Below are 22,973 nucleotides of genomic sequence, written 5' to 3'. Positions count from 1 at the left end.
TTAACTTTTTTAATATAAATAATGTTAGGATTAACTAATAACAGAGCTTAGGAAAAAATTATATTATACTGTTGAATATCATGAATATATATTATATAATACAAGAACAAGGAGTATTATTGAATAATACTTTCTCATACGATATATTCTAGAAGTTTTCTGACGATATATTCTAGAAGTTTTCAGACGATATATTCTAGAAGTTTTCAGTCGATATATTCTAGAAGTTTTCTGACAATATATTCTAGAAATTTTTCTGACGATATATTCTAGAAGTTTTCTGACAATATATTCTAGAAGTTTTCTGACGATATATTCTAGAAGTTTTCTGACGATATATTGTAGAAGTTTTCAGACGATATATTCTAGAAGTTTTCTGACAATATATTCTAGAAATTCTCTGACAGTATATTCTAGAAGGTTTCTGACAAGATATTATAGAAGTTTTCTGACAATATATTCTAGAAGTTTTCTGACAATATATTCTAGAAGTTTTCTGACGATATATTCTAGAAGTTTTCTGACAATATATTCTAGAAGTTTTCTGACGATATATTCTAGAAGTTTTCTGACAATATATTCTAGAAGTTTTCTGACGATATATTCTAGAAGTTTTCTGACAATATATTCTAGAAGTTTTCTGACGATATATTCTAGAAGTTTTCTGACAATATATTCTAGAAGTTTTCTGACGATATATTCTAGAAGTTTTCTGACAATATATTCTAGAAGTTTTCTGACGATATATTCTAGAAGTTTTCTGACAATATATTCTAGAAGTTTTCTGACGATATATTCTAGAAGTTTTCTGACAATATATTCTAGAAATTTTTCTACCGATATATTCTAGAAGTTTTCTGACAATATATTCTAGAAGTTTTCTGACGATATATTCTAGAAGTTTTCTGACGATATATTGTAGAACTTTTCAGACGATATATTCTAGAAGTTTTCTGACAATATATTCTAGAAATTCTCTGACAGTATATTCTAGAAGGTTTCTGACAAGATATTCTAGAAGTTTTCTGACAATATATTCTAGAAATTCTCTGACAATATATTCTAGAAATTCTCTGACAACATATTCCAGAAGTTTTAGACAATATATTCTAAAAGTTTTTAGACAATATGCTCTAGAAGAATATTCAGGGGCGCCTTACGATAATTTCCAAAAAGGGGGGAGTGGAAATTTCCCCCTCCCCCCACCTTGAATTTTATACTGTGAATTTGCTCATTTTTATGTCAAAACCATGAAAGAGGTAAAAATGTGATTTTCTAAAATGTGATTTTTTTAATCTTTTCTTAAAAATAAAAACTTAGAGGCTAGATTCTTTTTCCGCCAATCATTTTCGAAGGGGGGGGGGAACGTACCCCCCACCCTTCAGCCACCACTGAGAATATTCTATCCGAGGATGATCTATATAGACTCCTGGCAACCATGTCTATTAATATTTTCATTAATACTTTTATTATTGTAGAGATAGTTCTGGTATTTCTCCATTTATTAAGTTGCGTGCCGGATTCACAATGGTACCCTTCTAAAAAAGAATGAATGAGCTATCCATGATGTTCTGTATTATTTTCAACTCTAGTTCTCAATAAAAGTTACGTCCAATTTTCTGCTGCAGAAGAACCGGAGGAAATTGGCAGAATTATTTACGTTTCAAGTTATATAAAACTATGACATCTAACACATTTTTAGATCAAATACAGATTTGAAGGGTATCGTCGTGAATCGGTTATGACCCTCTAAAAGGAGTTTCCCTTTAGTAAAGTAATATTGTACATTCTTTTCAAGAATAATATTAAGCATTGATAAAGCAAGACGTTTAATAAAGTCTCAGCTAGCAGGATTAAAACCAGATCCGGTTTTTTACACAAAGAAAGGAAAAAACGCATGTATTTGAATATTATTGGATAATTTTAAATTATATAAATATATAAATATTAGATAAAATTATTTAATAAGGTTCACAATTTACAATGTTTAAAAGAAAATGAAAAAGAGAATATGCGTAGAGAAAGAAAAAGTTGTCGCATTTGCGATTCCGTTTTATTTCAATTTAATTATTGTTTAGGATTAGGATGTAATGAGTTTGGAGATTACTGTGATGGTTCGGAGAACCAGGTTGAGGTTGAACCAGGGGAGGAGAAGCAGGTTGAGGTTGAACCAGGGGAGGAGAACCAGGTTGAGGTTGAACCAGGGGAGGAGAATCAGGTTGAGGTTGAACCAGGGGAGGAGAAGCAGGTTGGGTTTGAACCAAGGGAGGAGAAGCAGGTTGGGTTTGAACCAAGGGTGGAGAATACGCCAGGTTCAAGGTTCAGGAGAAATATCCCTAATTCACATCTTGCAAAAGGTGAAATATTTTAAAATGTTCATGAAAGCAGGAAGAAAGTTTCACATAAGTTTTATTTTAAAGATCTATTAAAAAGAGAAAACAAATCAACATGTTACCCCCAGTAAGAACCTGAGACATCCATACTAAGTCTTGATTTGACTTGAAGTTGCTAGGATAGGACATCTGAAGTCCTCTAAAAAGAGAGAGAAAAAGTGCCTTTCTTAGACCGAAAAGACATCCTTTGGGACGCCGTTCAAAAACTGGGGTATTGGGTTACTAATGAGCATTTCTCTCTGTGGGGGTTCTTTCTGTTTGGGTGTCTGCATGTCTGTAGCGGCACTACATGTTGTTGCCGCAGCTGCAGCCGCAGGTCTTCACTAGGACGTCCTAAGGTTGTCTTTACAAAGACATCCTGAGGGCGTCGTCACTAAGAGGATCTGAGGGCGTCCTCAGAAAACATTTTAAGGATGCCCTGACTGGGTCTTCACAAGTTGCTGTCAAGTCGCTGTCAAGGGCATACACAGGGTTCCCCCCTCAAAACTTTTTTTTTCAATTGTCCCCTCAAAAAAAAATTTTGTGTACGACTTTGACTGTGACTTGACAACGACTTGTGAAATACCAGACAGGACGCCATGTCTTAAAGATGCTACTTAAGGCAGCCCCCAGGGTTGCCATCTAAAAAACAAATACATTTAATCAAAAAAATTATTCATAAACACATTATAGTAATTAAATAAATTGTGATTATAATTAAAACAAAATTGTAGATTATGCTCCAGATCCTTGACTGTTTCCGTTGCCACAGAGCTGTTCTATATGATTGAATATATTATTATTACTATTACCATTACTATTACTTGTTGCATGTTGTTATGTACCTACATGTTGTTATCTACCTGCATGTATGTTGTTCTGTTCCTGGATGTTATGTACCTGCATGTTGTTATCTACCTGCATGTATGTTGTTCTGTACCTGGATGTTATGTACCTGCATGTTGTTATCTACCTGCATGTATGTTGTTCTGTTCCTGGATGTTATGTACCTGCATGTTGTCATGTACCTGCATGTTGTTATGTACCTGGATGTTGTTATTTACCTGCATGTATGTTGTTATCTTCCTTTATGTATTTTTTATGTACCTGCATGTTGTTATGTACCTGCATATTGTTATGTACGAGCATGTTTTTTTTCCTGCATGTTGATATATACCTGCATGTTGTTATCTACCTGCATGTTGTTTTTCTTCTTTTTCTTCTTGTTCTTCTTCTTCTTATTATTATTATTATTATTATTATTATTATTATTTTTATTATTATCATTATCACTATTTTATTATTATTATTACTATTAATATTATTACTTATGCTTTTTCGTCAGGATTGTCTGTTCAGCCAGTAGTTGGGCCTGGAAAATAATTATCAATTAAAAATATAAAATAATCAAACTTACGTTATGAAAATATATTTCCCAATATTCTTGTCTGTTTTTTTGTTGCCAAGTTGTAAAGCTCAAACTATTCTTTCTTTGTAAAAAATATATCTATTAAGACAGACAAATTTGCTGTAACAGAGTGTGGAACATAGATACTCCATCCACAGTCAGAAAGAAACCTAGGGTGTTTAAATTATACCGATTAACTGTTAAAATCTCAACATTGGTTAACGTAACACGTCTATTTTGTATTTCCCAAATAATAAGGATGAGAATGGCACATCATAGAGTTTACCAACGATTTTATATTAAAAAAAACTAAAACAAAAAAATTATTTTAAACTATTTAATTTTTTTAGTTGTTACCCGAACGCTAGATGAGTTGTTCACGAATAGAAATTATGATTATAAACTTCGGCCTAATCATCAAGGACCCTCAACTAATGTAAGCTAAATAATTTCAAATATTTTTAATTCTTCTAGGTTGAAAAATTCTAGGTAGAAGTATTCAAGGTTGGTATTGTAGATTAAAGTATTCTAGGCTGAATTATTCTAGGTTGAATTAATCAAGGTTGGTATTGTTGATTAAAGTATTCTAGGCTGAAGTATTCTAGGTTGGTATTGTAGAATAAAGTATTCTAGGCTGAATTCTAAGTTGGTATTGTAGATTAAAGAATTTTAGATTAAAGTATTCTAGGTTGAAGTATTCTAGGTTGAAGTATTCTAGGTTAAAGTATTCTAGGTTGAAATATTCTAGGATGAAATATTCTGGGTTGAAGTATTCAAGGTTGAAGTATTCTAGGACGAAGTAATCTAGGTTGAAGTATTCTAGGTTGAAGTATTCTAGGTTGAAGTATTTTAGGTTGTAGAATTCTAGGTTGAAGTATTCTAGATTTTAGAATTCTAGGTTTAAGTATTCTAGGTTGAAATATTTTAAGTTGTAGAATTCTAGGTTGAAGTATTCTAGGTTGTAGAATTCTAGGTTGAAGTATTTTAGGCTGTAGAATTCTAGGTTGAAGTATTCCAGGTTGAAGTATTCAATGTTGAATTATTCTAGTTTGCAGTATTCTTGGTTGAAACATGCTAGGTTGAAGTTTACTAGGATTAAAGTATTCTAGGTTGAATTATTCTAAATTAAAGTATTCTAGGTTGTAGAATTCTAGGCAAAGAGAATAGAATATATATTAGAGGAGAATTTACTAGAAAAAAGTGTAAAACGGCGATTTTGTTGTACTGTTTCCATACTGCAGGTGTACTTCACATATTTATGCTATAAAACCTTTTGGGCCCTGGAATATCATTTTATAGAAAATCTAAAATTAATGTTAAAAGAAAAACAAATTATGAAATAAGCTGGTTTCATAATTGACCAATGATCATTTCACATAGACTCTATGCCTTTCACTTTACAAACGATGATTTTCCGTTATAACCTAATTCACCTAATTCATTATAAAGTCTATTTAACAGATTCAAAAAATTCGAAATTGAAATGAATAGTCTAGGGAACACACTGTATTAATGTACTCTACTGGATATAATTTGTGAACAAATACATGATTTGTATTTTGAACACCCTTTCAGGCTGAAAGGGACTGAAAAAATGTATACCGAGAGATTCTTTAAATTCCTCTCTAATATATATTCTATTCTCTATGATTCTAGGTTAAAGTATTCTAGGTTAAAGTATTCTGGGTTATAGAATTCTAGGCTAAAGTATTCTGGGTTAAAGTATTCTAGGTTATAGAATTCTAGGTTAAAGTATTCTGGGTTAAAGTATTCTAGGTTGAAGTATTCTAGGTTGAAATATTCTAGGTAAAAGTATTCTAGGTTGACGTATTCTAGGTTGAAGTATTCTAGGATGAAGTATTCTAGGATTAAGAATTCTGGGTTTAAGTATTCTAGGTTGAAGTATTATAGGATGAAGTGTTCTAGGATTAAGTATTCTGGGTTAAAGTATTTTAGGTTGATTTATTCTAGATTTAAGTTTTCTATGTTGAAGTATTCTAGGTTGAAGTATTTTAGGTTGGAGTTTTCTAGGTTAATGTATTCTATGATGAAGTATTCTAGGTTAAAGTATTCTAGGTTAAAGAATGCATGGTTGAAGTATTTTAAAATGAAGTATGATGAAGTATTCTAGGATGATGTATTCTAGGTTGAAGTATTCTAGGATGATGTATTCTAGGTTGAAGTATTCTAGGTTGAGGTATTCTAGGTTGAAGTATTCTAAGTTGAAGTATTCTAGGTTAAAGTGTTCTAGGTTGAAGTATCCTAGGTTGAAGTATTCTAGGTTGAAATCTTCTAGGATGAAGTGTTCTAGGTAGAAATAATCTTGATAGAAATATTCTAGGTAGAAATATTCTAGGTAGAAATATTCTAGGTAGAAATATTCTAGGTTGAAGTATTCTAGGTTGAAGCATTCTAGGTTAAAGTGTTCTAGGTAGAAATATTCTAGGTTGAGGTATTCTAGGTTGAAGTATTCTAGGTAGAAGTATTCTAGGATAAAGTATTCTAGATTGAATTATTTTAGGTTAAAGTGTTCTAGGCTGAAGTATTCTAGGTAGAACTATTCTAGGTTGAAGTAAACCTAATGATAAGATCAATGGGGCCTGTGGATGAGAGTAGACAAGTATTTACCCTGGATTGCTACTTTAGACAATTCTGGATAGATTCAAGGTAAACTATAATGTTTAACTACTCCCATAAATTCCCATCTCAGACCATACCAATTTCTTTAATCTCTGAAATATAATACATTCCTGTATATTTTCTGTAAAAAACGAACACCTCGTCTAATCTAGTTCGGTACTTTTGTTCATTTTTATCTAATCTGTCTAATTTTATCTATCCGTAGTGAAAGTACGTGTACACGTAGCAATTATAGAGAAATTACGCTGTATATTGTTCATCTATAGTTAAATGTGTCCATTGATATCGATAGCTAACAAGATGGCATCCAGTGGTAGTGGCGTTGATAGATCATTGATCGTCTTCGTGTGGTGACGTTAATAGTCACTGAGCTGTACCTGGATAGATACGTTGCCAGAAATTGTTCTGGAGTAGGAATTTACTCCATACACTGTAACATTCCCTTTATTTTTAGGTTGAAGTTCAACAGTACAGGGACAGGGTTGGATGAACTCCCCATGAACTGGCAGTTTCTCTCAAGAATCTGGAGACCTGATACTTTCTTTCTTAATGGAAAAGATTCGTTTCTTCATAAGGTTGAGTCCGGGTTTTTATTTTTGCTAAAAACCTGTTCCTCAAGGCAAAGACGCCTTTAAGTCTTCAATTAATTAACATTGTTTCGGGTTATTTAGTTTATCACTGCATATTGTTGTTATTTTACCAAATCAATTGTTCACACTTGTTCACAGTTTGGCTTGGCTTGTTACGGGTTTTAGTATGGTGTATCCCATTGTTTACAGGTTGCAGTATCAAACAGGTTTTGAATTGTTTACAGGTTGCAGTACCAAACCGTATTAAATTGTTTACAAGTTACAATTCCATACCAGTTTTAATTGTACAGTGGCCGAATTTAAAGAATTTCAGCGACGGTTTAAATATAGTTGGTTCCCCTTAAAATTGTATCCCGCGCTTAATTTAAGCCGGGTTTGGGCAGATTTAAACCGCGGATCAAATTCTATTCCATCTGACATTGCTTTCAATTTTTAAAGGTTGCAGTACCAAACCGGTTTATCCGTATATCCCCTGAGGGTCGGATCTCCTACTCCCAGAGACTAACAGTGACCGCAACCTGCGCGATGGACCTGAAAAAATTCCCTCTAGACCGCCAGGCCTGTCCGCTAGAAATAGGTTTATCGTTAATTCTTAAAGGGACAGTTCACTAATTTTTTAGATCCTACATTTAAACTATAAGAAAATATGCAAATTAAAAATTATGTTTTAAAACATTTCTCCTGCTTTCCGTTTTTACTTATTAAAATTATAAAATTAATATTATAATTTGATTCACATTTCACGCTTTTTGTGCAGGTGTAAGCCTGATATTTTAAGGGATTGTGGATATAGTTTCAAGTAACCTTATATTTAATGCCTGATATAGAACCTTCAAATCCTGAATAATAATGGGGAATATCTAGTATATAGACGTTTTTCTTAGCATCAAATTGAAATGTAATTAATTGTGAAATTATGAAAATTTCATCCTAGAATACTTTAACCTAGAATACTTCAACCTAGAAAAATTTAATCTAGAACCATTCTAGAATACAACTTAGAATACTTTTTTAAAATCAAATATTTATTCGTTTAGTAAAGGTTAAGTTATTATTTTTCCTCTGTACTCAGAAAATAATGTTACAATATATTAATTTCTTAATTTTCCTCCATCGTTTTTGAAGCAGAAATGCTTAAGTAATTTATAGAGAAACCACAATCAAATATAATCCATTTTCAAAGAGATGATAATAGGTATCTCATCTCAGACATTCTTAATCAGACACTGCTTTTAATTTTAAGAATATGTTCAACTCCTTTTTCACCATTTAAACGTTTCCAACTTTAGTTTCTAAAAAAACCTAGTTTAGAAGTTGAAGATACGAGCCATTACTCTAGTTTTTATAAAGGTAGTTTCGGACATGATGTAAACGAACTTGTTTACCATTGGTCTGAGTCTGCTGCTTCCATGGAAAAGGATACAATAGGTGTCTATTTTCTTTTCTAACTTTATAAATATAATTTTTTTAAATTTCCCGTGTTTTAACAACAAAAACAGAAGGAATTGGGAAAATGGTAAACTTTATAAAAACCATTTAAAAAAGTTTTAATTGAGAGACTTTTCTTTGAGGAGAAGGACTTGAAAAGAAATGTTTTATAATGGTAGCAAACTATTATGTCGTAATCAAACTACATCTTCTGACATTCGTAATCTCAAATACATTTTAAATATCAATTTCATAAATAACAAAAAATTGTTAAAAAACCTGTTTCCTTAACCTTTTAAATCTTATATTTATTTACTAATCCTTAAAAACAAAATTGATCCCGGGTTGTTTCTAGAATTAGCGCAGTATCTCCTGGTTTCCTGGTCAGTTGGACAGAAAAATAGTTCTCTCAGGTGACTAGTTTATACTAGAGTTTAGTTTCACTCAGGTATCTAGTTTATACTAGAGGTTTAGTTTCTCTCAGATATCTAGTTTATACTAGAGGTTTAGTTTCACTGAGGTATCTAGTTCATACTAGAGTTTAGTTTCACTCAGGTACCTGGTTTATACTAGAGTTTAGTTTCACTCAGGTACCTAGTTTATACTAGAGATTTAGTTTCACTCAGGTACCTAGTTTATATTGAAGGTTTAGTTTCACTCAGGTACCTGGTTTATACTAGAGTTTAGTTTCACTCAGGTACCTAGTTTATACTAGAGATTTAGTTTCACTCAGGTACCTGGTTTATACTAGAGGTTTAGTTTCACTCAGGTACCTGGTTTATACTAGAGGTTTAGTTTCACTCAGGTACCTGGTTTATACTAGAGGTTTAGTTTTACTCAGGTACCTGGTTTATACTAGAGTTTAGTTTCACTCAGGTACCTGGTTTATACTAGAGATTTAGTTTCACTCAGGTATCTGGTTTATACTAGAGGTTTAGTTTCACTCTGGTACCTGGTTTATACTAGAGGTTTAGTTTCACTCAGGTACCTAGTTTATACTGGAGGTTTAGTTTCTCTCAGGTACCTGGTTTATACTAGAGGTTTAGTTTTACTCAGGTACCTGGTTTATACTAGAGGTTTAGTTTCACTCAGGTACCTGGTTTATACTAGAGTTTAGTTTCACTCAGGTACCTAGTTTATACTGAGCTGAAAACTTTAGAATGAAATATCCAGATATCCGATGGGTTAGCTTCTCTGGAGTTTAAATTCATGTGGAGAACAAGCAATATTTAAACTGGATATTAAGAAAAAGAGTGGTTTAAGCCATTAAGTGGATGACGTCCACTCTAAAGTTTTCAGCTCTGGAGGTTTAGTTTCACTCAGGCACCTAGTTTATACTAGAGGTTTAGTTTCACTCAGGTACCTAGTTTATACTAGAGGTTTAGTTTTACTCAGGTACCTGGTTTATACTAGAGGTTTAGTATTACTCAGGTACCTAGCTTACACTGGAGGTTTAGTATTACTCAGGTACCTAGCTTACACTGGAGGTTTAGTATTACTCAGGTAACTAGTTTATACTGGAGGTTTAGTTTTATATGTAATAAATGTTTTAGGAATGGACAGCATTCTGTTATATTTGTTACTTTCAACTTTCAACGAGTTATTGGGTTTTATGTACTTCAGGTAGGTTTTATGTTTTTGGGTTTTTTGAGGGTAAGGGGGAACGGATGTCACAAATTTACGTTAAACATACATTTAGTTTTTGGGATTACTTCAGGGTAGGGGGGGGGGGGTGGATTAAATATTCTATGTTAAGCCAAATAAATCATATTTGTATATTCATTTAAAATAAGATGCATAAATATTAACGACGCACATTGAAGATGCCTCATTGAGGACGCACTATTAAGAATGTCTTATTCAGAAGCACATTTTGGACACACTATTGGGAATGCTTTATTGCGAAGCACATTGAGGACGCACAAAACTATGACATGCTTTCATACATACATCATAGCTTTATATGATAGGATCACAAGATCAAGACTTTATCCTGTTAAACTCAAATATTTGTATTTTAAAGGTTTACGTTCCTTTGACTATTGTTGTGATGAGCTCTTGGGTCTCCTTCTGGCTGGTAAAATACAGGATGTCTCATAAAAACATGGAAATTTAAGAATGAATCTACAATGAGGCTATAAATTCCAAATTGCAATCGCATATGCATGACTTTGGTTTCTTGCAAAGACAATTAAAGAGCCTTGACTCAATTTCTATGTTTTGAAGGCTTTCTGTCATTTGTTCAAAAACATTCATTAAATTGTTAGCATTTTCACTTGAAAAGTTTCCTTTTCTGAAATGTATTTTAATAATATAGTTGTTATAATATCTCTAAAGGCTGAACTGAATTGGGGGGAAATATTTCCACAATCTCTAGTTTTAGAAGTTTTTCATTTTTTTCTCCTGAAACACTTAATTTTGCATGTCTTTGTTATATTGCATAAATAAATGATTACATATTCCTTACCTTTAAAGTTCCCCCCCTATGCTAATGTTCGGCGGTAAAAAGAGTAATATCAGTCTGTACCTCGACGCTTTAAAGATCAGTATGACAAATTCTAGATATAAGCTCAGTCGCACTAAATGTAATACACAATATCTGTATAAACTGTTGTGGGATTTTATGAAAAGCTATACTCTGTGCCAGGAGAAGTAGTTTACCTAACAAAAACAAGTTCAACTAGTTCTCGCATTTCATTAATTCCGACCTCAGGTAAAGACTGAAGCTGGTCAGGAGACCCCTGCTAGAACCGGTTTAGGATCCACCACTGTCCTGGCTGTTGTTACAGTTGGGTTTGGATTTACAGGAAAGAATAAGCAGCCAACCAGCGGATATGTTACAGGTAGTGATGGGCGCAGTGTTTTTGGTTTTTTAAATACTCAAAAAAGTCTACCTAAAGCCTACCCTCAGGATGACTATTATATTGGTCTTCAGATAAAACTGGAATTGAAAACATAAAATAAACATGAAGACAACATCCAAAAAACGTCGAAAGACGTTAAAAACATCAAAATCATTAAAAAAGGGCTTTACTACTGAAGATATAAAAGATATGTCGAACATTGAACATTTAAAACCTGAAATTCCGTGACTTGAGTCAGTAACTTTTGCCCCAGAAGTTATTAAGCAGAGGTTAAAAAAAAAAATTTTCGCTCCGGGGCCAGATATTTAATTCCAGCCTTCTGATTGAAATTTCAGAAGAACTTTGTTCTCCGCTGTGTTTTTTATTTTCAAAGTCGATGAGTGAGGGAAGTGTTCCCCAAAAATGGAAATGTGCAAATGTTACACCCATTTTTAAAAAAGGTTCAAAGCTCAATCCTGGTAAATATAAACCAGTTTCTTTAACTTGTATTATATGTAAAATTATGGAATCAGTTATTAAGGACTCATTGGTTGAACATTTCACAAAGAACAATTTGATTTCTAATTCCCAACACGGTTTTATGGCCAAAAAATCATGTTTAATCAATTTGCTTCAGTATTTAAAAAAAGTTTATGAATACATTGATCAAGGACATTCAGTTGATGTGGTGTATATTTAGACTTTGCAAAGGCATTTGACAAAGTGCCTCACGCTAGGTTATCTTCTGTAAAGCATAGACATTTACGAAAATCGGCGTAATTTCAAAACCCATCAGTTTTTTATTTTTCAATGATCGATTATTTTCGTTTTTTAACTATTTAAAAATTTACGGGTTTTGCCGTCCGTAAATGGAATCAATTCTTTTAGTTTTCAAGAACTTGCTTTTCGTTAACAGAACATTGCCCAGACCTAGTTCACAACCGTTGTAATACCATGAAATAAACTAACATTGAGAAGTAGGTCTGTATTGAATACTTTTTCGGACAAGAGTGATAAATTTTTAGTTGAATATTAATAAGGTGTTCCAAAAATAATAATATTATTTTGTGTACCGTGAAATGTCAGTTATGTACCTAAGGTTTGTCATCGTATGGCACAATATTTGATGAAATTAGATGAACATTGTTGTTCTAGCTCTGGACGTGTTTGTGATCTTGTGCTTCGTCATGGTGTTCCTCGCCTTTCTGGAGTTCGCCTTGATAAACTTCTTGAGCATATTCATCACAAGGATGCGCTCACGTGATCTAATCAGGGAACCTTTCATTTCAACGCATTCTAGGATTATTATTGTCGGTCCTTCAGTCGATGGCAATTTTATAATTTTCACAAGAAACAATTATTTATTGAAATTTTATAATTTAAAAGATAATGATTTCCTGAGAAAATATTTTTGAATATTAGGTTTTAACTATATTTTGATATTTTGAAATATTAGGTTTTAACTATATTTTGATATTTTTAAATATTAGGTTTTAACTATATTTTGATATTTTTAAATATTAGGTTTTAACTATATTTTGATATTTTTAAATATTAGGTTTTAACTATATTTTGATATTTTTAAAGGCCACAAATAATTACAACTTGAAATATGAAAAGAAAAATAGAAAATAAATTGTCCACACACTGCTTTCTTTTGAAATTGTGACTTTCCAAGGGTTTTATTTGGTTTGAGGAGAAAATATGAAGTATGATTGAAAAGATAGATAATCAGAGCTACAGTAATACACATATAACTCTGAGACAGGAAGACAGGAAGAGCAATCCTTCATTTTATTTGATATTTTATAAAGCAAATGGTTGTACTTTACACTTATTATATCACTAATCAAGTGAAATGAATCTGTTTGTTGGTGTCCCATGCTCCTAGGACTACTGAAGTTATAACTTGAGCCATAAAGTCGTCTTTCTATTCCAAAGTTTTTATTTTATCAATGTAGATATTTAATAAGTTTTTAGTTTAAAGTAGTATGAATGCAAAAACTCAATTTTCTTTATAGGAACTAGAAATCAATTATTTGTAAAATAACTTTAAATGTCGTCATCGAAATGAAACTTTTTGCTCAGAGTAAAAACATTGCGACAAATGACGAGGTAAAAGTTAAAAATAAAAGAAAGAATTGAGTTAAATTTTCAAATTTAGGCTCACAACTATAGAGTCAATTACTTTCTTAACTATTGAAAAAATGTTTTTGAAATTGCTACAGTTTTACCCAGAACTGTTTAAAAAGTGCCGTCTTGACAATTTTTCAATGGGTTTTATGCTATTGCACTTAAATCTCAGTAAATTTAAAAATAAATAAATTATCCAAGAAATATGCAGGAACATTTTTAAAACTATAAAAATCAATGATTTGTCTTTCTTCATCTAGAACTTGTACCTTTCCTCTGCTGGCAGTACCTTCGCTTGATGATGATTATATTGATAATAAAGATACTGCTCCTCTCCTAAACAAGGTAGTAAAGATACTGCTCCTCTCCTAAACAAGGTAGTAAAGATACTGCTCCTCTCCTAAACAAGGTAGTAAAGATACTGCTCCTCTCGTAAACAAGGTAGTAAAGATACTGCTCCTCTCCTAAACAAGGTAGTAAAAATACTGCTCCTCTCCTAAACAAGGTAGTAAAGATACTGCTCCTCTCCTAAACAAGGTAGTAAAGATACTGCTCCTCTCCTAAACAAGGTAGTAAAGATACTGCTCCTCTCCTAAACAAGGTAGTAAAAATACTGCTCCTATCCTAAAAAAGGTAGTAAAAATAATGCTCCTATCCAAACAAGGTAGTAAAGATACTGTTCCTCTCCTAGACAAGGTAGTAAAGATACTGCTCCTCTCGTAAACAAGGTAGTAAAGATACTGCTCCTCTCCAAGACAAGGTAGTAAAGATACTGCTCCTCTCCTAGACAAGGTAGTAAAGAAACTACTCCTCTCCTAGACAAGGTAGTAAAGATACTGCTCGTCTCCTAGACAAGGTAGTAAAGATACTGCTTGCTCCTCTCCTAGACAAGGTGTTAAAGATACTGCTCCTCTCCTAGACAAGGTATTAAAGATACTGCTCCCAAAGTATCTTAAAAATAAATCATCGATATTCTCTAATTTAACATATAAAATGTGAAATAATTCAGATAATTCATAAGATAATTTTTGTTTTCAGTGATTTATTTTTTAAGTGAGTTTTGTTTTGAATTGTTGATTAAACTCAAAAACAGGAAAGTTGGTTTTGTCTCGAAAACGCGACAATGTTTCATATTCAGGATATGTTCGAAAATGTAAAACCTGACATTGTCTTGAAAACGGTCAAGAGATTTAATATAAAAAGAACTCCTATGAAACATTTGATTTAAAAAAAAGGTTTTAAATAAGGAATTGTTGTCCTCGTCAAGTTTTATAAAATGTTGGTTATAGTTTTTACTATCGACTTTTACTCTGGATATGGGCCGGGATCCCATGGTTATAGTTTTTATTATTGACTTTTACTCTGGACATGGGCTTGGATCCCATGGTTATGGTTTTTATTATCGACTTTTACTCTGGACATGGGTCGGGATCCCATGGTTATAGTTTTTATTATCGACTTTTACTCTGGATATGGGCCGGGATCCCATGGTTATAGTTTTTATTATCGACTTTTACTCTGGATATGGGCCGGGATCCCATGGTTATAGTTTTTATTATCGACTTGGATCCCATGGTTGTGGTTTTTATTATCGACTTTTACTCTGGACATGGGCTTGGATCCCATGGTTATGGTTTTTATTATCGACTTTTACTCTGGATATGGGCCGGGATCCCATGGTTATGGTTTTTATTATCGAGGTTTACTCTGGATATGGGCCGGGATCCCATAAACCTAGTCTTTCAATTTGTGCCAAGTGTTAGTTTTGGAACTAATGTTCCCCATAAGCAGAATATGATTTTTACTTATTCCGACCATTCTATTAGATTAAAATTGATTAGTTTCATGGTATGCAAGGTTGTTCTTTAATTTTATAAGTTTATATTCACTAATATAAAATATTTCAGATAGTAAGCACCTCTCCCATGGATATTGAGTACGTTCTGGAGAATATTGATAAGGTAAAACCATATTTTAGATTACAACACTGTACTGTTTGCTGATAGAAGATTTGTGCATTTCGAAAATATGAACATTTCGTGAGACTTTGTAAACAGAGTTTCATTGGTCATATAATTTCTCTTTTAACAGTGTTGAGTACTGGCAGCATATAATGTCTCTTTTAACAGCGTTGAGTACTGGCAGCATGGCAGTGCTCAAATAAGACATTTTACGTCGTGAAAATGTAATTGAAAATTTCATCTTTGCTGTAAATGACTTAAATGAGTTTTGTCATTCCCTAAAATTAAATTAATTAAATCATATTTTTCTATTTTCAAAAAAAATGTATTGAAACAATTCATTAAAATCAGTAATATTCTTCTCTTTTTATTGAAAATGTTTAGATTGAGACCAGATCCTTATCTGAAAATTTGGATTCTGAATCTGATTTGACAAGATGTTGGAACATTTTTCTAGAAATTCTCTCCAGGTTTACAAGAATTAATCTATTAAATAATAATCTAGAAATGTATCCACCAATTTCCAATCCATCTCTTTTATATCCATCTCTCTTCAATCCATCTCTTTTAAATCTATTTCTCTTCAATCCATCTCTTTTAAATCCATCTCTCTTCAATCCATCTCTCTTCATCCATCTCTTTTCAATCCATCTCTCTTCAATCCATCTCTCTTCAATCCATCTCTCTTCAATCCATCTCTCTTCAATCCATCTCTCTCAATCTATCTCTCTTCAATCCATCTCTCTTTAATCCATCTCTCTTCAATCCATCTCTCTTCAATCCATCTCTTTTCAATCTGTCTCTCTTCAATCCATCTCTCTTCAATCCATCTCTCTTTAATCCATCTCTCTTCAATCCATCTCTTTTCAATACATCTCTCTTCAATCCATCTCTCTTCAATCCATCTCTTTTAAATCCTTCTCTCTTTAATCTATCTCTCTTCAATCTATTTCTCTTCAATCTATCTCTCTTTAATCCATCTCTCTTTAATCCATCTCTCTTAAATCCATCTCTCTTCAATCCATCTCTCTTTAATCCATCTCTCACCAATCCATGTCTCTTCAATCCATCGTTCTTCAATACATCTTTCTTCGATTCATCTCTCTTCAATCCATCTCTCTTCAATCCATCTCTTTTCAATTCACCTCTCTTCAATCCATCTCTCTTCAATGCATCTCCTTCAATCCATCTCTCTTTAATCCATCTCTCTTCAATCCATCTCTCTTCAATCCATCTCTCTTCAATCCACCTCTCTCTAATCCATCTCTTTTCAATCCATCTCTCTTCAATCCATCTCTTTTTTCAATCTGTCTCTCTTCAATCCATCTCTCTTCAATCCGTCTCTCTTCAATCCACCTCTCTCTAATCCATCTCTTTTCAATCGATCTCTTTCCGATCCATCTCTCTTCAATCCATCTCACTTAATGTCAACACACGGACACAATCCCGTGAACTATCAATGCCAAACCAATGGGCGCGATTTTTTTAGCTATCAATGTCAACCTGACACTAGCCTGTATTCTATCAACGCCAAACCAATGGGGGCGATCTCGTCAGCTATTAATGTCAATACGGACACTAAATATTTATCTATCAATGCCAAACCAATGGGCATGATCTCAACTCAAAGGTTTCAAAAAGAACCGATTACTCTCTGGCTGCAATCAAGTCAGAGTTTCTATATCAACTAATTTATTTAAGAGAGCTATGTTTAATGTACGTATTGATAAGATTTGTGCAGATTGATATAACATAGTTAATCTATCCTAATGCATGTTTACAGGGGAGTTAAAGCTTTAACGTACGTGTTTAAATATTAGTGGAGATGGATCTAAACGTATTTAATCTAATCGCAATACATGTTTAAATCATTTAAAATTCGGCGATGGTGATGGACCAAACCTCTGTAAAGTAAATCATGTTACTTAGTTGAAAATAAGGACATTTAGATTTACAGACAATGTACAACGTAATATAGATAGGCAGGCATATTTAGGTTAACAAATATAGGGATTGCTACGATGTTTGCTACATTCAATCCACCTCTCTTCAATCCATCTCTCTTCAATCCATCTCTCTTCAATCCACCTCTCTTCAATCCATCTCTCTTCAATCCACCTCTCTTCAATCCATCTTTCTTCAATCCATCTCTCTTCAATCCATCTCTCTTCAATCCACCTCTCTTCAATCCACCTCTCTTCAATCCACCTCTCTTCAATCCATCTCTCTTCAATCCACCTCTCTTCAATCCATCTTTCTTCAATCCATCTCTCTTCAATCCATCTTTCTTCAATCCATTTCTCTTCAATCCATCTCTCTTCAATCCATCTCTCTTCAATCCATCTCTCTTCAATCCACCTCTCTTCAATCCACCTCTCTTCAATCCACCTCTCTTCAATCCATCTTTCTTTAATCCATCTATCTTCAATCCATCTTTCTTCAATCCATCTCTCTTCAATCCTGCTTTCTTCATCCCACCTTTCTGCAATCCATCTTTCTTCAATTCATCTTTCTTCAATCCATCTTTCTTCAACCCATCTCTCTTCAATCCATCTCTCTTTAATCCATCTCTCTTCAATCCACCTCTCTTCAATCAATCTCTCTTTAATCCATCTCTCTTCAATCCACCTCTCTTCAATCCATCTTTCTTTAATCCATCTCTCTTTAATCCATCTCTCTTCAATCCACCTCTCTTCAATCCATCTCTCTTTAATCTATCTCTCTTCAATCCACCTCTCTTCAATCCATCTTTCTTCAATCCATCTTTCTTCAATCCATCTTTCTTCAACCCATCTCTCTTCAATCCATCTTTCTTCAATCCATCTCTCTTCAATCCATCTTTCTTCAATCCATCTCTCTTCAATCCTGCTTTCTTCAATCCATCTCTCTTCAATCCTGCTTTCTTCAATCCATCTTTCTGCAATCCATCTTTCTTCAATCCATCTTTCTTCAATCCATCTTTCTTCAATCCATCTTTCTTCAATCCATCTTTCTTCAATCCATCTCTCTTCAATTCTGTTTTCTTCAATCCATCTCTCTTCAATCCTGCTTTCTTCAATCCATCTTTCTTCAATCCATCTTTCTTCAATCTGTTCAAATACATCTTTTTTCAATATAACTCTCTCTTCGCCAAAAACCAGCGTTTAAGTTTTCTCTCAAATTATGGCATATCTTTTATTAACATCGTTCAAATTTGTAACTACTCATTTATCAATATATGCGTTTCTACTGAAATATTTAGACTAAATATTTTGAAGCTGATAAGACGATCTCGTCTGTACACTAATCCTACTGATGCTATTCTCAGGTATTAAAGAAAATTTAAAGTGAATATTTGTTTTTATAATTTTTATTTTCTTTTCAGGATGGATTCCTACAGCAGAGTAATATTTCCTGTGTGCTTTATACTTATAAATATTATTTACTGGAGTATTCTTATTATTTAAACAATAATTTTCTTAAAGTTTTTTTTCTTGGCTTTCACATTAGTCTCCCTAGAAGATGATGATTGGTTCTATAGGCTGTATGTATTGTGTACTGTAAGGTTTTTACATCTTACATAGATTAATCAAAATAACAGATAGGACACTAGATGTCGTCTTTTCAAGATTTTGAGGAAACTCGTTCACAATAACCGGGGGAGAAGCCAGAGGAGTTTCGCGCAGTCAGCGTAGAATTATAAAAAATGAAGAGAGCCTGTTCTACGCCGACTGCTCGAAACTTCTCTGGGATTCTGCCTCAGAGTTATTGTGAAGGAGTTGTATCCAAATCTTGTAAAGACGACATCTAATGTCTTATCTGTTATTGTAATTAATCTATTACATTTTACAACATGAAAATCAAATTAGCACAAATTGTTGTGAATTTTCCCATTAACAATATCTATGCTTTTTTATGCAATTGTATCTACAGCTTAGAAAAATATATCTAGTTCCTTTTCATAGTTGAAAATATTTTTTTGATTTATTTTTTGCTTACAAATTTTTATCTACAACCAGTTTAACAAAATTGGCCAACGCCAGTAATGATTTCAACTGAAAGACGTCATCTTGAAAATAGTTTGTAAGGTGAATGACAGTGATAGATGATCTTAAAGATAAGAAAAGATAGGATAAGATAAAGTTTATTGCTAAAATACAGGGTGTCCCAAAAAACATGGGAATTCAGTAGGGGCAACAATGAAGATGCTCTTCGCAGAAAATGTACAGGGTTGCCCACAATCCACATAGGATAAAATTTTTATGACACTGAAAGAATTGTATTAATATCGGGATATTTTAACCCCTATCCTGATTGGGCTACTTGTGCCTAATATAGATGGGGGGGGGGTTGTTTCTCCCCCTATGATTTTGCCCTTATAGTTGAGACAGGGTGGTCCCCCTTTCCCCATCGTGATAGGGTAAAGTCCTAATAGAAATTTTACCTTGTGTGGATAAACCTGCATAAAAGTTTTATTGTGCGTTTCTTCTAAATATATCTTAATTTACAGAGCGAGCAAATCTTGTACAATTGGCAGTCCAAAAGCTGGTCGAAATTGGAGTTTCTATCGTCAGTGTGGTTTGCGATGCACCACAGGTTCAACTTTCTATGATGAAAAAACTAGGAGCAGACTTGGATTCAGAAACTGTAAAGACTAAAATTTGTGAAGATATGCAAGAACGTCCAATCCATTTTGTCCATGATATGTGTCATTGCATCAAAAATGTTCATAATGCTTGGGCTAGTGGTAACAAGTTGACATACAAACATATTTTTTTCAAAAATCAGATAATGAAAGTTAATTTAGCCGTGCAAGTACTTTCACAAAGAGTAGGAAGAAGTCTTAAATTTTGCAGAGAAGTTTTAAAACTTCCTCAGTTTGCCGGCTCTGAAGCAACTGAAGAGTTTTGCTACTTCATGAACAATATTTTTGACCTCCTGAACAGTAGATATCCTACTTATATAGGGTATCTGTCTCCTTTAAGTGCTCTTAATGTAGACATGTGGAGCCCTGTGTTCAAAAGAACCAAAAACTTTATTTCTGGGTTCCAAAGTCTTGATGGTAAAAATATAGTGAAGTACAATTCCCGTAAAGCTGGGTTTCTTGGAATTATTTGTAATATTGAAGCAGTTACAGAAATATTTAATGAAACTGTTGTAAATGGTTCCTTATCTTATTTGTTAACATACAAATTATCACAAGATAACCTGGAACATTTTTTTGGTCTCATAAGAGCTCGTTTTGGGGCAAACAATAATCCAACCCCATTGCAATTTAAAAATACATATAGAAGACTACTTTTAGGGATTACAAATAACATTGTCCACAATGAAAATGTATTAATTAGCCCTCGTTCCATCTGTCCAAGATAAAATTAATTATATTTGCGATATTTATAATTTTGATGATGTTACTGTTGATGATATAAAAAATGTAACCTTTACAGAATATAAAGCAAATGTAGTCGAGTATGTATCAGGATTCGTGGTTAAACAAATATTACGGAAACTAAATTGTAATCTTTGTGTTTCTTTCATTAAATTCAACCAGCCTGAATCAATTACTTTAACAAAAACCAGAGATTTTGGAAATTTTCTTACATATCCAAGCCCATTTGTGTTAAAAATAACTGAAACTTCAGAAAAAATTATTGAAATTGAACTGAAAGAAAAAAATTGGCTGACCAAACAGTATTATGTTGACTATCTTATTTTAAAAATAATCACCAATTTTGTTAGTGTCCATGGAAATTGCTTTAAGACAATGGACAATCATGCATATGAACTCACGAAGCAGGTGATATCCTGTTATACGTGTAATCGTATGAAACATCATGCAAAATTACTAAATGAAAATCTAAAAAAAAACAGATTACGTTCAAAGCTGTCGAAACTTATTTTACAAAATAACCAGTGAAGTGTTTTCTGTAAAATAAAATGTTAAATTAAAGTTAATAAAGTTTTGTTTTCTACATGTTTTTTATTATGCAATTATTCTACATTACAGGGTTACCCACAAAAGGATGATACTTTAATGAAGACCTGAAACTTTTTCATCATAACATTTGCAAAAATTTTAATAATCTGATTTAGGCCTAAATATGTTACCTGCTATAATGATTCATTCGGTGATTTGGAATAACGAGCATACGGAGATTAATGTAAAGAGAAAGACTAAACTAATTCTGTACTGTCAGTTGTCTCTAAAATTTCATCCAAACTCTACAGTTACACATTTTAGGGAGCACCAGAATCTTGTAAATTAAATAGGTGTTGATCTTTATGGGTACACAAAGTAAAAAAGTTTGTTTAACTGTGTTTAGACTCAAGCTACAAGTTTAACTAACCCATCAAACATGAAACATATTTAAATTTCGACCTTCTCTTCCAGAGTTTTATGGGTCCAACTGTGTAAAATGAATTTAAAATTTTAAGTTTATCTCCATCCTCAATTTTGGTGGAAAAAAAGTTGAACCATATGTTGATTGTTGATATCTTGAATATTTCTAAAATATTGGCTTTCCCTCTTTGATTACCTGCAGGCTACACTTATAGGAATATGTTTTTAATGAACAAAAAAAATTTTAGATTGATTTTTTTCCATGTGTGCATGACAGGCTATCAGAGAATTGACTTACAGAAAATAAAATAATTTTCAAGAAAATTTTTGTATAAAATGTTGTTCCAGGGCCCAAAAGGTTATATAGCACAAATATGTGAAGTACACCTGCAGTAAGGAAACAGTACAACAAAATGGCCGTTTTACACTTTTTTCTAGTTAATTCCTCTCTATATATATATATTCTATTCTCTATGCTTTTAGTACTCTGCGATCTTTAACTATCATTATTATCCCGATATTCCCAACTTCTTACATAACAGTTCAAACCAAGTTTCCTGGTAAAGTTAACATCTGTTATAGAATCCGGTCTTTATCTATTAATGCTAACCCTCTATATCAAAGGTCGTCTTACTTATCCCAACTCTTATATATCCCCCTTATCCTGATTTGACTTATCCCAAATTATTCTATCAGTATCTTTAATCTTTTACTACTAATATGTCATTGCTTTTGTACAAACTTCTCCCAAGTATATATTCCTATTCCTAATAATTCTTAAGACTCTTTAACTATTCCAATTCCCAATAACCAAGTCTTTCTACATCCCAAATATCAATCATTACCAACTAAACTTTTACTTAACCATTCTTCCTCTAAAATAGATTTTATTCTTTTTCCCAATCTGATTTGCCTATTTCCTTACGTGTACCATTTTCCAAATTTATCCACTTAAAGATGAAAATAGCTGAAGGGCCCGGCGTTGCCCGTGAAAAAAAGAATAAAAATTTGAAAAAAAATTTAGAATTTTTTAATAGCCTATAACACCCCCTGGCCACCCATGAGTGTCCACAAAAAAACTTTAGCCCAATCGGTCCAGCCGTTTGGCCGGCTATAAGCAACATACATATAGACATATTTTAATAATACTAACACAATCGTTAATTGTATTCATTGTAATTACTTACACTATCGTTAATTGTATTCATTGTAATTGATAGCAGATAGATGTGAGAGAGATTATAAGTTCGTGCAACCAAGCGGCCGCCTTTTATAAAAC

General features: G+C 32.8%; 1 protein-coding gene and 2 long non-coding RNA genes across 3 annotated transcripts; all 3 read left to right on the top strand.

Annotated features, from left to right (window-relative positions):
• Positions 1–2,225: 2,225 nt before the first annotated feature.
• Positions 2,226–10,554, top strand: LOC111714081 (gamma-aminobutyric acid receptor subunit alpha-5-like). The gene is made up of 9 exons (XM_023489113.1): positions 2,226–2,357; positions 4,131–4,216; positions 6,347–6,447; positions 6,875–6,995; positions 7,449–7,587; positions 8,361–8,438; positions 8,794–8,851; positions 9,992–10,061; positions 10,462–10,554. The coding sequence occupies exons 3-9, from the start codon at positions 6,362–6,364 to the stop codon at positions 10,552–10,554; spliced, it is 645 nt and encodes a 214-aa protein (XP_023344881.1). The 5' UTR covers positions 2,226–2,357; positions 4,131–4,216; positions 6,347–6,361.
• Positions 10,555–13,303: 2,749 nt separating this feature from the next.
• On the top strand, positions 13,304–15,375 carry LOC111714080 (uncharacterized). Its single transcript, XR_002767881.1, has 3 exons — positions 13,304–13,396; positions 13,675–13,759; positions 15,322–15,375. It is a non-coding gene; the product is annotated as an uncharacterized LOC111714080 (long non-coding RNA).
• Positions 15,376–15,757: 382 nt separating this feature from the next.
• Positions 15,758–18,944, top strand: LOC111714079 (uncharacterized). The gene is made up of 3 exons (XR_002767880.1): positions 15,758–15,845; positions 18,617–18,682; positions 18,740–18,944. It is a non-coding gene; the product is annotated as an uncharacterized LOC111714079 (long non-coding RNA).
• The last annotated feature ends 4,029 nt before the right edge of the window (positions 18,945–22,973 follow it).

This window comes from Eurytemora carolleeae, unplaced genomic scaffold (genome assembly GCF_000591075.1).
Source record: "Eurytemora carolleeae unplaced genomic scaffold, Eaff_2.0 scaffold1510, whole genome shotgun sequence".
Lineage (NCBI taxonomy): Eukaryota > Metazoa > Arthropoda > Copepoda > Calanoida > Temoridae > Eurytemora > Eurytemora carolleeae.
The sequence above is the reverse complement of the archived record's forward strand: the minus strand, read 5'-3'. Positions and strand labels throughout refer to the sequence as shown.

Excerpts from the sequence above, each read along its gene's own strand:
- LOC111714081 (XM_023489113.1), top strand. The coding sequence starts at position 6,362 with ATGATAAGATCAATGGGGCCTGTGGATGAGAGTAGACAAGTATTTACC. Across the intron at positions 8,439-8,793 it reads CATGGAAAAGGATACAATAG|AATTAGCGCAGTATCTCCTG; the intron begins GTGTCTATTTTC and ends GGTTGTTTCTAG. Across the intron at positions 10,062-10,461 it reads TTGGGTTTTATGTACTTCAG|GTTTACGTTCCTTTGACTAT; the intron begins GTAGGTTTTATG and ends TGTATTTTAAAG.